General features: G+C 35.7%; 1 protein-coding gene across 2 annotated transcripts in view; it reads left to right on the top strand.

The window, feature by feature from the left end:
* The first annotated feature begins 2,608 nt into the window (after positions 1 to 2,608).
* LOC113092580 (runt-related transcription factor 2-like) overlaps positions 2,609 to 13,461 on the top strand; it is a 37,343-nt gene continuing 26,490 nt past the window's right edge. Inside the window, exons 1-2 of one of the 2 annotated variants that reach the window (XM_026258210.1) lie at positions 2,612 to 2,893; positions 3,098 to 3,204. In XM_026258210.1, the coding sequence (XP_026113995.1) occupies positions 3,147 to 3,204 (58 nt within the window). In that variant the 5' untranslated portion in view covers positions 2,612 to 2,893; positions 3,098 to 3,146. Of the gene's footprint in view, positions 3,205 to 13,461 lie in introns of both variants that reach the window. The other variant, XM_026258211.1, reaches the window with a different exon arrangement.

Below are 13,461 nucleotides of genomic sequence, written 5' to 3'. Positions count from 1 at the left end.
TGTGTGTATATATATGATCTGTTATTGCAGATTTATTTTTAACATTTTGAAAACATTTTGCCTTCCAAATTGGTCTTTCATTATGTGGTGTTCATTTGCAGATTTTAAATATTATGTCTAAAATTAACTACCTTGAAAACAGTTTTTATTTTGAACGGCACGTGTATGTCTGAAATTTACTTTTTCATGAACATTTAATGACATCAAGGGACAATAATAAGGGTGGTTGTATTACCATCAAGTAGCACATTGTCATATTTAGATGCGTTCAGTTATAAAAGACAATACTAATATTTAAGTAAGTGTAATGCATTTGTGATGTGGGTGTGAAGAGAGTAAAAAATATTTACACAAGAATTGGTAATGAGCTTTGAGCCGCTGGGTGTGCCTTGATATTGTTTAATGTCTTTCATAATTAACATAGCAAAAAAAAAAAAAAAAAAACTTAAAAGTTATTCAAATTGTAGAATGTGTTCCACTTTCTGAAGCATTTAAATATTCAGTTGAAAGTCCTTTAAGGTATATTGTGGTACTATAGATGTTTTCCCCCAACAAGTCCATGTGTCACATAATTTTGTGCAAGCAATGCAATACCATTGTTTATAAGCTTAACTTACCTGTTTATCATGCAACTGTGAAACTGTACTAAGCTTCAAGCTACTAATGATTTAATACATTTAAACTGCAGTTAATAGTTTTTTTAGGTAGTTTGCTACACTGCAAGGGACTAAGAGTTAACTCCGAAGGCGTTTAAAAGGGGAAAAACTTTTTGAATGAATACTGCATTAAACTTGAACCAGAAATTACCTTATTATTATTTTATTTCAATATGCAATGCTCCATGGGGTCTGTGAATATTTTTTTGCTTCATTGCTTCATTGAGCACCAGGTCACTCGTCTCTAAAGTTGCATGCACAGAACAACATTACGTATAAATCAACAATGTCTCATTTTGTCACCTATCACCACTACTTGATGGGAATTTTTTTTTTTTTTTATTTTTTTTTAAGGAATGTTTAGATATTTGAATGGAAAACGTAAAAAAAAAAAAAAAAAGTCTTAAGTCTGAAGGAGAAAATAATTTTTTGCCATCAGGTTGACTTTGCGCTGAAATTAAATATCGGATACATACCATACATTCCAGACTTTTTATACATTCTAACGACATCGTTCTTGATCTGTTTAAGCAAATACCTACACTCAAAAAAATAACTCTTTGAACGAACATAAAGAAATCATGGAAAGGATTTCCACATGATTAATTTGCTTTATTTCAGCATTATGCAATTCTGTTACTCCAATTTAATGTACTTACATTGGGTCAACTTAATTTATTAAGGTTGATTCAACTTATTTACTATGGTTGGGCAAAGCTTAATTTAATAGTGTCAGCCCAACTAATCTGCAATATTTTGGACAATGTTTTTAATAATTAAGTTCATTTTACAAAATAAGTTTAAGTAAACTTAACAACCCTTAATAGAGTCAACAAACAACAATTGAGTTAATTGTACCTGAAAATGTTAAATAATGATGACATAAAATTTGAATAATGCCATTTTAGGAATGCCCCCCCTCCGCATTAGGACCATGAGCAGCTGATTAAAATTACTTTTCAATAAAACCTTTCTATAATTACAGCTTACCAAGCATATCACAAACATATTTAAATTACAAAGCAACATTTCAAACCATTTGTTTCTTTGTTTATTTTGTTCTAAACTTATTAGAACAACTTAATTGCTATAAATTGTATTACTCATCTACGTATCTAATGGTGCTACACTTCTCCAAGAGGGTGACAGAATAACAATTACCCATAATACACTGCAGAAATCCTCAGCCAATGAGATGCAAGTCTGTGTTGGTTTCACTAATATGTTACCTTTAAGCAAAAATGTTATGTTGGCTGAACAAATAATTTTTAAGTAAAGCTGACAATACACACTTTTTTGTTGAATGAACTAGATTAAATCAAGTTCACATTGTTAAATAATTTTTTTTAAGTAATCATAACATGAACGGATTAAGTAAAATTAGCAAAGGTGAAAGTACATTTTTTTGAGTGTACAAACAGGATCACAGAGCCACCCAGAACCACTGCCAGGCATACATCTGCGTGCCGTGTGAAACCGGTGAGTCACAGAGCGTGATAGTGGTTTGTCACATGCTCTTCTTCACACACCCGGCTGTCAGGTACCAAATAATGCATTGCCTCTTACAGGAATCCCTCATTTGGAGAACAGAAAGGCTGACTTACTCACACACGCACACTCATACTAAGATAGATGCACAGTGCCAGGCATATGTTGTGTGTCTCTGAGTAAGACACTGAAAGAAGAGATGCACACCTCCACATTATAAGCAGCTCTCCTCACATCACCTTAGGGTCAGTGGAGACAGGCTGCAGCATGTCAACCGACTAAGAAGGATGGAGAGGTAGAAAAAGAGCAGGAGGGAAAGAAGTGTGAACATACTGTATGCAGAGAGGGAGACGCTCTGCATTCACGCCCCCCTCCATAGACTCATGACTCACAAGGGGTGAGCAGCAGCATCACACCCACCCCTTCCCTCTCCAGTGCCAGGAAGAGCCGGCGAACCACGCGTCTCCAGAAGAAGGAAAACAGAGGACGGCAGCGGAGGAAAAAAGTTGGCCCAACACCACTGCAGTGATGTCACAAGCATGTGACCCTGCTTCTCCAGTGACAGTGTTCTGAGGGAAAGAAAAAAGATTTTTTAAAGGCTTGTGCCTCTTTGGGTTTGTGTGAAGGCTCTGCTCACCTCCCGAGCAACCACAGAACCACAGAAAAGTTCAGCTTAGGATTTTTGCACGGCGGCACGTAAATGGTTAACTGTCGCCGGTCAGCTTCAGGTTTGAGGACCGCACCAACCAGTAAGTACGCTATCCTCTGCAGCTAGCTTGGCGCTGAGTTGTCCAATAAGGCGATAGATTTTTGCATTTTTTTCCTAAGCCAGAACTGGTCATTACTTGTGGTCATGAAAGTAGTTGATGCAAAAACGCATTTTTTGTGGATGTTTTTGTGGTTTTTTCCTTTTTTGCATCTTCCCCTGGCACACCACGCACTCTCAAACTAAGAGGCATCAAGGGTCACCGAAAACCACAGAGAAGCAAAATTTGGGCGACCATGGCATCCAACAGCCTCTTTAGTTCTATGACCCCATGTCAGCAGAACTTCTTCTGGGGTAAGTGCCTGAGGTTTTCACCCTGGTTTTGACCATGCCGTAGAGTGTATTATAAGGATCTGTGTTTTGAGAGGCAACAATCATGTGTTGATGTTTACAAATATTCTGCAAGGCCAACCTTCGGAAAGCCTGGCTGCATGCAGGAACCCATGTAGGAAAGATTGGGTGCTGGAGTGTAATTTACAGCATAATGCATGTCTTTTGGGATGTGCATCATAAAGGCAAGGGTGTGAAATCTAATATAAAAGAAACTAAGTTAAGGTTTGACTGTTAGGTTAGTGGGTGTGTGTACTAGATGAAAGCCCAGAAGTGTTACAGTTGAGAAAGGCACCTTAAAGTCTTAAAAAGTTCTTATTTTTAAAAGAATTAAAATATAGTGAACTTCTTTACTATGCATCTTTCTAAGTCTGCTTGCCTGCATTTATATATATATATATATATATATATATATATATATATATATATATATATATATATATATATATATATTAAAATTTATTATTATTAATATTGCTATGCCATTGAGGGCTCCAGAATTATATTTATTTTTAAATCATGCTCACTATGCAGAAAATCATATTCTCTTTATAATTTATGTTTGTTGACACCATGCCGAGAAAAAAATATACTGTATTATGTACTATATATATATATATATATATATACTGTATAACGGTATATAAGAATTTAAAAAAACTAACTAACTAACAGGCAAGAACAAATCTATATTTTGCATAAAGAAATATGACTTTCTCATGTCATGGAGGGAAAGTAAGAGAACCCATTCATTCTGATGTATGGCTTTTGCAGAATCCTCCAAGAGAAATGTTGTAAAGCTGTTTTCAGGTCTGAAGGTCTGCTTTGCAAACACAGCTGTGCGAGGTCTGTTCCCTCAGCACTCGTGCTGTTCTCTGCCGAGAGCCACTTGTAGCAATCAGTGCCTTCTATTAGCATATTAACCTCTGATCCTCGGCATGCTCCCAGGGGTGAGACTAGACTAGGATGAGAACAGGATGGGGACAGCTTAGCACTTGCTGATGGGGAGCATTTCTTAAAAAGCCCACCTGATACCCTACCTTTGTTCAATTTCAGTGTGGTTTTTATTAAGAGAGGTACAGCAGATGCTTGGTTTAGTGATATGCAATATTTTAAAATAGCCATATTTTGATTTAAAGCAACATTTTAGATTTGGTGGATAATTGCATTCTGATACCAGATCTGTTGAACCCTCATGGTCTGTTTGTGATATTAGAGACAACCAGTCCAGTCTAGTAGCTCAAAATTACTTCGACTTGCATGCTTTATATGTCATTCATGAAAGAAATGACTACTGTGTGTGTTCTTAAATACTCCAGATATAAAACATGAGTACTGTAATAATTATTTTATATTATTTATAGTATATATGTTTTTACATTTTGTTGACTTAATTTTGTGACTTTGTGATTCAGATTTAAACCTCTTTTTAGTGTTATCTGGTTTATAGATTTTGTTCAGATCAGAAGAACATATAAGAAAAATATGGTGATGAAAATAAAAGGCAAATTTTTGAAGTTACTAATATTATTCTAAACATACAGCACTGAGGTCTCTGTAAAGTTTAAAGTGTGTGTGAGACACATGTTGATCAGTTTAACTTAATGCATTTTACATATTTGCAAATTGTAATTAATAAACACATTTATATATTTGAACTAATTTAAAATTAGATCGTTTGAAAATGTTCACATTAGTGTGAGCTGATATATGTCACGACCGATGAAGAAGGAGGCAGCAGAAAAGAATCCAGACCCAAACAGACACATTATATTTCATTCAGGCTCCACTATTGAGAGATTTGGATTTAATTAAGTAGAAAACATTCTCTGTAACGCTGCCTAATGGCAGATGGGTGTGGAGTAATTGTCGACATGTGTGGCATGAGACAGACTCTCTAGGTTTCTCAAGGGCATATTTTGTTGCTCATTATCAAAACCGAGCTGTATTGACTATTATCCCATGGTAGCTATTATCATTTAGCAATAATATAAGAGAGACATATAAAAAAATAAAAAAAATAATAAACTAAGAGTGATGAAAGAGACTAAGTCTGTTTAGTGACTCTAAGGACTCAAAGTCCATAAGCATTCCAGAGAATCCAAGAATTCCAAATAATTTGTGAGCAACATCAGACAAAGTATTAAAAGGCAGCTTCTGTTGCCCGTGTCGTCTGCTCAGATCCCACAACCCGCCGTCATTCCTGAGACATCTTAAAAGCAAACCAGACTTACTTTTTCCAAAGCAGTGCCAGAGCAGAGAAGCCCTCTCATCAATAGGTAATTGAAGCGAGGGGAAAATCTCTGACCCTGAGCTGCAGCTTCTGTGAAGGAGAGGACCAACTTAAAATATCATCAAAGCCATATTCATTTAGTGCTATTTAATTGTAGCTGGCGAGCAAACATGTAATTTCGACAGCAATTTTTAGATATTGAATGGTCCTTGGGGTGTATTCATTCGCTAATAGTCAGGTAGAGTTTTGTGTCTACACTGTGCCTTTTATTAAAGGACTTATAGTCTCTATCTATCTATCTATCTATCTATCTATCTATCTATCTATCTATCTATCTATCTATCTATCTATCTATCTATCTATCTATCTATCTATCTATCTATCTATCTATCTATCTATCTATCTATCTATCTGCTTAATTTCTCAGTAAATGATAACTACTTCCATGCGACAATTATACAAGTGAAATGCTTGACAAGCACAGCCAGATGGATATATCTGTAAAAATGTAGTGACACTGTCCATTAATTTTATTTATTTATTTATTTTGCATTGTTTGGATTTGAAAATTGGAAATGAGAAAAGTCACATGACACGAGGCGGTGCCTGTGATTGGCTGGTTACCATGTCATGGTAATGTTATGATGCCAATCTGTGCTCTTTTAATTGTTATGATTGGCTCATTATGATTACAATATTGCATATTAATCATGTAAATTATAACAATGTAAAGTGTTTAAAAACAATTACATTTGAGTTCTCTTTTTACAAATGTTGAGTTTTTGCTGTAACTCGGTTTCAATGAAAACAATGTTAATGTGAATGTTCATCCCAAATTGTAAATGTCATCATATACTGATGTCGTTCCGAATCTGTATGATGTTCTTTCTTCTGTGGAACATAGATTTATTTACAAATATCTTTATTTACAAATATTTTTATCCATACAATCACGTCAGTGGGGTCCAGTGTTGTTTGGACACCAGCATCATTCATGTAACATGTTTTCTTTTGTGTAACAAGTTTGAAAAGACTTGAGGTTGAGTAAATGATGACAGAGCTGTGACCAAAATATTATAATATCGAATGCTTTATCATAGTGTAAGATAAATGGTGTCTATGAAAACATCAGATGCAAATGTAACATCAATTTTCATTTCAGAAGTCCTCAACATGATTTAAAATTATGGATATTATGAAAAGCGCTATATAAATAAATGTGCGTAGCACTTTAATTATATGACTTTATTTTATAACACCACTGAAATTGGTGTGAGCTGAAATTATATGTGATGACTGTACCTGTCCAAAACCTAAGATTCACATGAGAGGTAAATAAATAATGAATTAGCTATATAAATAATAAATAATGTCTGTTAAATTTTGATTAACATGGGTGGGATATATTATTTTGTGCGACACCAGCCTTTGATCCTCCAGATGAAACTGGGAGAGAAAAGAAAGAAGTAATTTGATTAATGCACTTAGTCATACAGCTGAAGAGCATGAAACTGATCTCTTTTGTCAAGGTGGCAGCATATGCACAGACTGAGTGCCGGAAATGACAAAGGCTGGACATATTTCGTCACGATGCAACAGGTACCATCTCTTAATTTGGTTCAATTACCATCCCACACAGCCCCTTAAGGGCAGAGGTGTTAAATGGATCAGTTGCACACCTGAAGAGCAGTTTGTTGGCACTGTGACACCAGCCCTGGCTGTGGACGCCCACACAAGCCTAATGCTGTAATCTGAGTGGCTCAGTGACACGAACAGGAAGAAGTAAAAAGGCAGGGATCACCTTGCGCCTCAGAACTGGAGCAGTAGTATGTCACAAGAGACAAACGGCCAGATCAGACACCACCCATCTGCTTCGGTGGAGGCCTTTGTGTCTTCTTCATCGCCCTCGTCTTGTTTCCTCCCACACGTTTAAACGCGATAGCTCAATCACACACGGCACAAAAGGCCCTAATGTGTTGTAAAACCCCCCTCGAATCACTGACATGCCACCTGCGCTGCGTCCCGCACTGGACACAAAGGTTTCTGGGAGGCGTTTCAGCCTACAGTGGCCCACACACACTTTCACAAAGGCCGGAATGAAATATGCATGCAGCACAAAGGCCAGAGAGAGAGACGGAAAGCGCACACCTTGGCACTGCGTTCGGTAATTGCCTTTGATGTCACTCTAATAGTGTCCTGGGAACTCCATGCAAGGGGCTGGATATTCTTTTTAGCTCTCAATTCAATTTACTCAACACGTATTCAGGCAGGATACAGAGAGAAAGCCCTTTAAAGTTTTCAAAACAGGTCTTTGAACTTTAGTCAAACAGGACAGGTCTTTTACACTTCAACGTGTCCTCCTGAGTTTGATTTTAGATGCTCTTTAATGTTCTTTGAATAGTAAGGGTAAATATGCACGGGCAGCAAATACTAGGCACTTCAAAGTGGTAACATATAATTACAGCACATTAGTTGATTTGCTGGTGGCGTGCATGTCTCTGTGTTGTTTTGATGTGTATGTGGTAAATGGAATGTCTGTTCTTTTAGGCGAGAGAATGGCAAAAACACTGATTTAACAAGAAACTTGAGGATTTAAAGCATAGTGCGATTTATTTATTTATTTTTCACATCTGCTCTGTTCCAAAGTAGTGAGCTGATTCACTGCCTACTACTGGCTACTCAGAGGGCATCCTAACTATCAAACTTCACAAGTGGCTTATTTGTAATGTACTGTAGTGTAGATAGAAACTTGGGGTCAGTTAGATTTTTTAAATGTTTTCAAAAGAAGTCTCTTGTTCTCACCAAGACTGCATTTATTTGATCGAAAATACAGTAAAACTGTACTACTGTGAAATATTACCGTTTAAAAATAACGTTTTCTATTTGAATATATCCTGTTTGTATCCTGTGATACAAAGCTGAAGTTTCAGCATCATTAATTCAGTCTTCAGTCTCACATGATCTTTCAAAAATCATTCTAATATGCTGATTTGATGCTCAAGAAATATTTCTTATTAATATCAGTTGATAAACTGATCAGTGTTGCTTAATTTTTTTCTTGAAATTTATTTTATGGGATTGATCACATATCACCAAATGAAAAATCATAATATTGCAAAAACTATTTGTGAACAGAGAAGTGAATTATTATTTTTTTTATATATAAATGTTTCCTTAATCATTTGTCTTTAAGTGTTTTTTTATATCAAGATTTTAGTATCCTGAAATTTGCATAAAAATATGTGGATGGAAACCCAGCTATTGTTTCAAACTCTTAGTGACAAAAGAAACACTCTATGAGAAAATGCACTTCAAAGAAAGAATGACAGCATTTTTTCATGACAGCAGTATTTTTAGGCCAGTCTTTTTATTCTTTATATCTTTTTTTTTTCTTTAGAAGAAAGACACTATATGTATGGAAAGATTATACTTGACATACATGAATGTGCTTTCTTTAGTCATATTTTGGTCTCTCATTCTTCATTCAACAAACTTCAAATTAATCACAACTTAAAAAGCAATACAATTTGGGAACAGTGTATGTAAAGTGGTAATTGTTGTAAGTACAAAATACAAAATAAATTAAAATGATGACTGCCGAAGAGTGTGAAGACATAAAGATATCTGGCATCATGTTGCTTTGCAATTTCACAAGCTTTTTTTAATCACAAATGAACTGAGAAACAAGCATCTGGAAGACCCTCTGTGGAAACAAAGGAGCCCGTTGTCATTCAAATTCAAATAGTCCTTAAAACAATCCCACATATATGTGAACTCACTCTAGCCACATGTTCATACCAACCTACACTTGACCACCGGTGTACACACTCAGCCCACGCGTGGCGCTGCCCATGACCTTGCCCTTCAGGGACAGTGGAATTTATCTCTCTGGTAAACAGCAACCAAATTGCCACTGGTACACTCCTCAGGGCTTCAGAATTACAGTACGGTTAACCCAAGTCTAACAGAGCCAGCTCTTTACTGTTATTTGCCTTCAGCATGACCCTGTGGTGATGTGACGGCATGCTAAGTGCTAAGTGTATGCATTTATTTTTGTGTTTGGGTCTACATGCTATGAAATCTCATTTCTGCTGTAGAATACAAAAAAAAAATCTAATAAGAGAAATCAATCAGAATTGTTAGATTTAAACTCAGAATTGCTTGATATAATCTCTAAATTGTAAGATATGCATTGCATGAAAAAGTGTTTTAAAAGTTAAAAGTTATAAAGTTGTATTTGCTGTTAACTCGCACATTTCTAACAACCAGCTTGCAGGTTTATTAATTTGCAAATTCAACATATTCAACTCACAATTCTGGGAAGAAAAAAAGAAAGTGGAAATAGAAGAGTATTTTTCTTTTTTAGCAGAAAAAAAAACATAATTGTGGCATGTAAACTGAGATTTCTAAGAAGAATGGCCTCACAATAATTCTGAGATGCTAGACCAATTGCTAGACAAAAATTTAAAATTCTGACTTTACATAATTTTAAATAAAAAAATAACAAAATAAACCGAATAGGAATATGTCATGTCATTGCATGTCATGTGCATTTAGTGTTTTATTTCCGCTGTTGTCTCCAGACCAATCAGAACAGACCTGCACATGTTGGGTTGAGAAGCACTGATTTATAGTTCCTCGAGGGTTAAGTTCATAGGAGGCAAATGTTTTTAAAGTACAAAAAGTTTTCACAGTTTTCTGTTTTGTTGTGTGATTTATTTCCATTTGATTGGTGAAATTGGTGTTTTATTAAGATCAAACAGTCTGGCCCTGGGGCCATTTACACAATAACATATATAATTAGTGTAATTGGATGGCCTCCAGGGCTTTTAACCAGCAAAGTAACTTATGTTGATTTAATTAGACTTAAATGTGTTGCACATTTAGATCAAGATCTTGATGTCTAGTGGAGATCTTCACAAGGGTAATATTATTTTTCTAGTCACGGCATCTTTAGTTTTAGTAGAAAACACTATGTCAGTCACTCAACTTAAAAAAGAAAATCATATTTAATTCAATGTAATACTTGCAATTTTTTGAACATATTACAATTATGTTTATCCTTTCATATTAATAATGTTAATAAAGTATCATAATGGGAAAATAAATATTGCATTTCAAAAATTCACAATTGCTGTAAGGCTTAGTATATTTTTTATAATTTAGACAGTTTATTGTTGTTTGACCCTCTTTTTAGGAGTTAAACTGAGCAATGCAGTGTATTTGAGACATCTGAGCTCCCTGCAGTTAAATGCAGTTATTTTGTTCAATTCTGAAAATGTCTAGATTGCACTGGTGTGTCGCAGGCAAACCACAGGCGTACCTCTCCTAAAGTGCTACGATTACAAATGATATAAATTCTCCCAATGGGATTTGGGAAGTCAGTCAAATGTTCTGAGTTTGGTTCAATAGCCTAAATTAGATATCAGTTGGATTTCAAAATGTGCCACACATTTGGGCTGCTGTGGAAAAATAGCTTTTGCATTTACTGAAGTTTCAGTGTAGCTACACAAAAAAGAGCTGCGGAAGTCATGAATCATTTCAATCTATGGGAACACATTCACTGGTATATCATCTTCAGGGGTGCCTCAAGAATATCTGTTATTATAGAATTAATATTTGGTGAAGCCATCACAGTGAATCTAATCCCATAAAGCACAATGACAAAAGATGGTGAATACTATAAGACGTAAATATATATATATATATATATCATTCAAATGTTTTTTTTTTTGTTTTTTTTTAAAGAAATCAATATTTTATTGCAGAATAAAAATGCATTAAATTGGGCAAAAGTAACAAAAACATTTATCTTGCTATGGATTTAAAAAGAGATGTCTGCATGTTGAGAACCGATTATTTTTTTAGGCCATTTAAACACATTCAATCAACTTCCAGTGCTGTAACAGGGTGAGAGAGTTCAAAGAGGATGAATATAATCTTTGCAGGCTGCAGTTGGTTCCAAAAGAAAATATTCCCAAACCCTAAAGTCATTGTGGCAGTATCATTACCCTATACTTGCAGTAGCATTTTCTCTCAATTACCTCCCTGCTATCACATTTAGCCTGTTGCCTTCACGAACCTTCACGAAAGTCAGAGACTGAGAAGACTAAACTTTTTTTCCTTAGGTTTTTGGGTTGTGTTACCGTTTTCCCTTAAGCACCGGGAACGACCAACTATAGTTGAAATGTCTTGAAAGAATAGAAAGCTGGACAGCTTTGCTCCCCCATGAGAATGACTAAATTTCGAGCAAACAATGGCAGCCTTATTTTTATGCAAAAGAAATATCAGAATAGTAGCCAAGAAAATCACCTGGTCCCACAAACTTTTGACATGCTGGAATAATTCATTTTATCCACTGCTGTGCACATAAAGCCAGGTTATATCTTACCGCTTTCCTAAGGTTTACGTTCAAGAGAAAGCAACTCATTGCAGCTGCTTTTTTCCTTCATCCAGACTTTTTCTATTTTAAACACCTGAGCATGAACCCTCCTGTATCCAAACAGTGAAATAAAGCCGGAGCTGTACAGCAGCGAGGTGATGGGAAAGTTCCCTTGCGAGTTGCTTTCTGGATACCTGTCTGTTTAGGTTGTCCTCCAGTTACTCAATCCATCAGTAGTTCGCATTATACAGCCAATAAATCATCTTCAATCTACTGCGGGATGAGGTGAAATCCCCCCACATAAATCTGCTATTAGTTTTACCTTGCACACTAACTGACTGTGGATACATGAGAACGGCATAATAACTGTAAATATTTTTCAACTAACCAGGCCGTTTCAGAGAGGAAGTATAGAACCGTGCAATCCACAGCGGAAGGGAAAAGTGTGAGGTGGAATTCTCAAGGTTAATCTGGTCCAAAATAAGCATGCTCTTGTACAGAAGTGATACCCGACCCTCGTCCAGGAGTGCTTGGTGTGAGGGTCTGCTTCAGACTGATCCCTTGATTATTCCTCAGACTCTGCTGAATAAATCACCAGTCCACACTCGCTCAGTTACACCGCAGATATCAGTTGGAAATGCAAACCCTAACCTATGCATCTCAATGGAAGTAAATGTTTTATTTTAATGTTTTGTGAGGTTTCGGGTGATAAAACAACCAAGACAGTATTTTACCACTTAAGCAATAATACTTTGAATTGGATAAAAAAAAGTCAATATTGAGTAACTTGCATTAAACAAAATGTACTTTTTTTAATCCCAGCGAATTAACCGTTTTTTTTTTTACTTTTTCAAATTAATTTGTTTTCCATTATGTAACTGGCAGAAAGAGTCACCACAAATCCACTCCGCTGGCATATCTTAAATTCTTTTGTAATATTAATCTTAAAATAAATGTGTATTTTGTGATTATTGAATGTATAAATGATAGTAGTTTCGTTCTTATGTAATGTAAAAATCCGATCCAATCCAATCCAATCCAAAGAGAATGGTTTTCATAGAAAGTTTAACTGAAAACTGCTAATTGAGTTACCTCATTATGCAAAAACGTAAATGCAGCAAGTAAAAATAGACACAAACTCAATATTGAATTATTATATTTTTAATATTTACAAACAATGTATTTCTAGCTGTTGACAAATTCCAGTTAAAGGCTTCAATTGGAATATCAGTGTGAAATGTTTCTCAACACACACAATTCACATGGGGGAACTGAACCGATACAAAACTAGTCACACACTTACACAGTTCTTGAAGTCAGGGAAGATGATAAATCTCCAAACCGTCACATTAGCAATTGCCCTCTGTCTCCTATACTTGACTTCAATGTTAAGGGTATTTTAATGGGAGCCTTTGTCGCATATTAACAGCAATTATATTCCCCCTTTCCCCTTCACAAGCCGCAAAAGTTCCTTTTCTGTTCCTATTTTTATGTGCAAGTGATCTCAATTAAGGACCTCCGTGAAGGCTAGAGGCGGCAGACAGTCATGCCAATGAGAGCAAAAGGGAAATTGTCTTTGTAGCCTGCCGCTACCACCACCACCACC

Source organism: Carassius auratus, unplaced genomic scaffold (genome assembly GCF_003368295.1).
Source record: "Carassius auratus strain Wakin unplaced genomic scaffold, ASM336829v1 scaf_tig00214657, whole genome shotgun sequence".
Lineage (NCBI taxonomy): Eukaryota > Metazoa > Chordata > Actinopteri > Cypriniformes > Cyprinidae > Carassius > Carassius auratus.
This window is presented reverse-complemented; position numbering and strand designations above follow the sequence as displayed.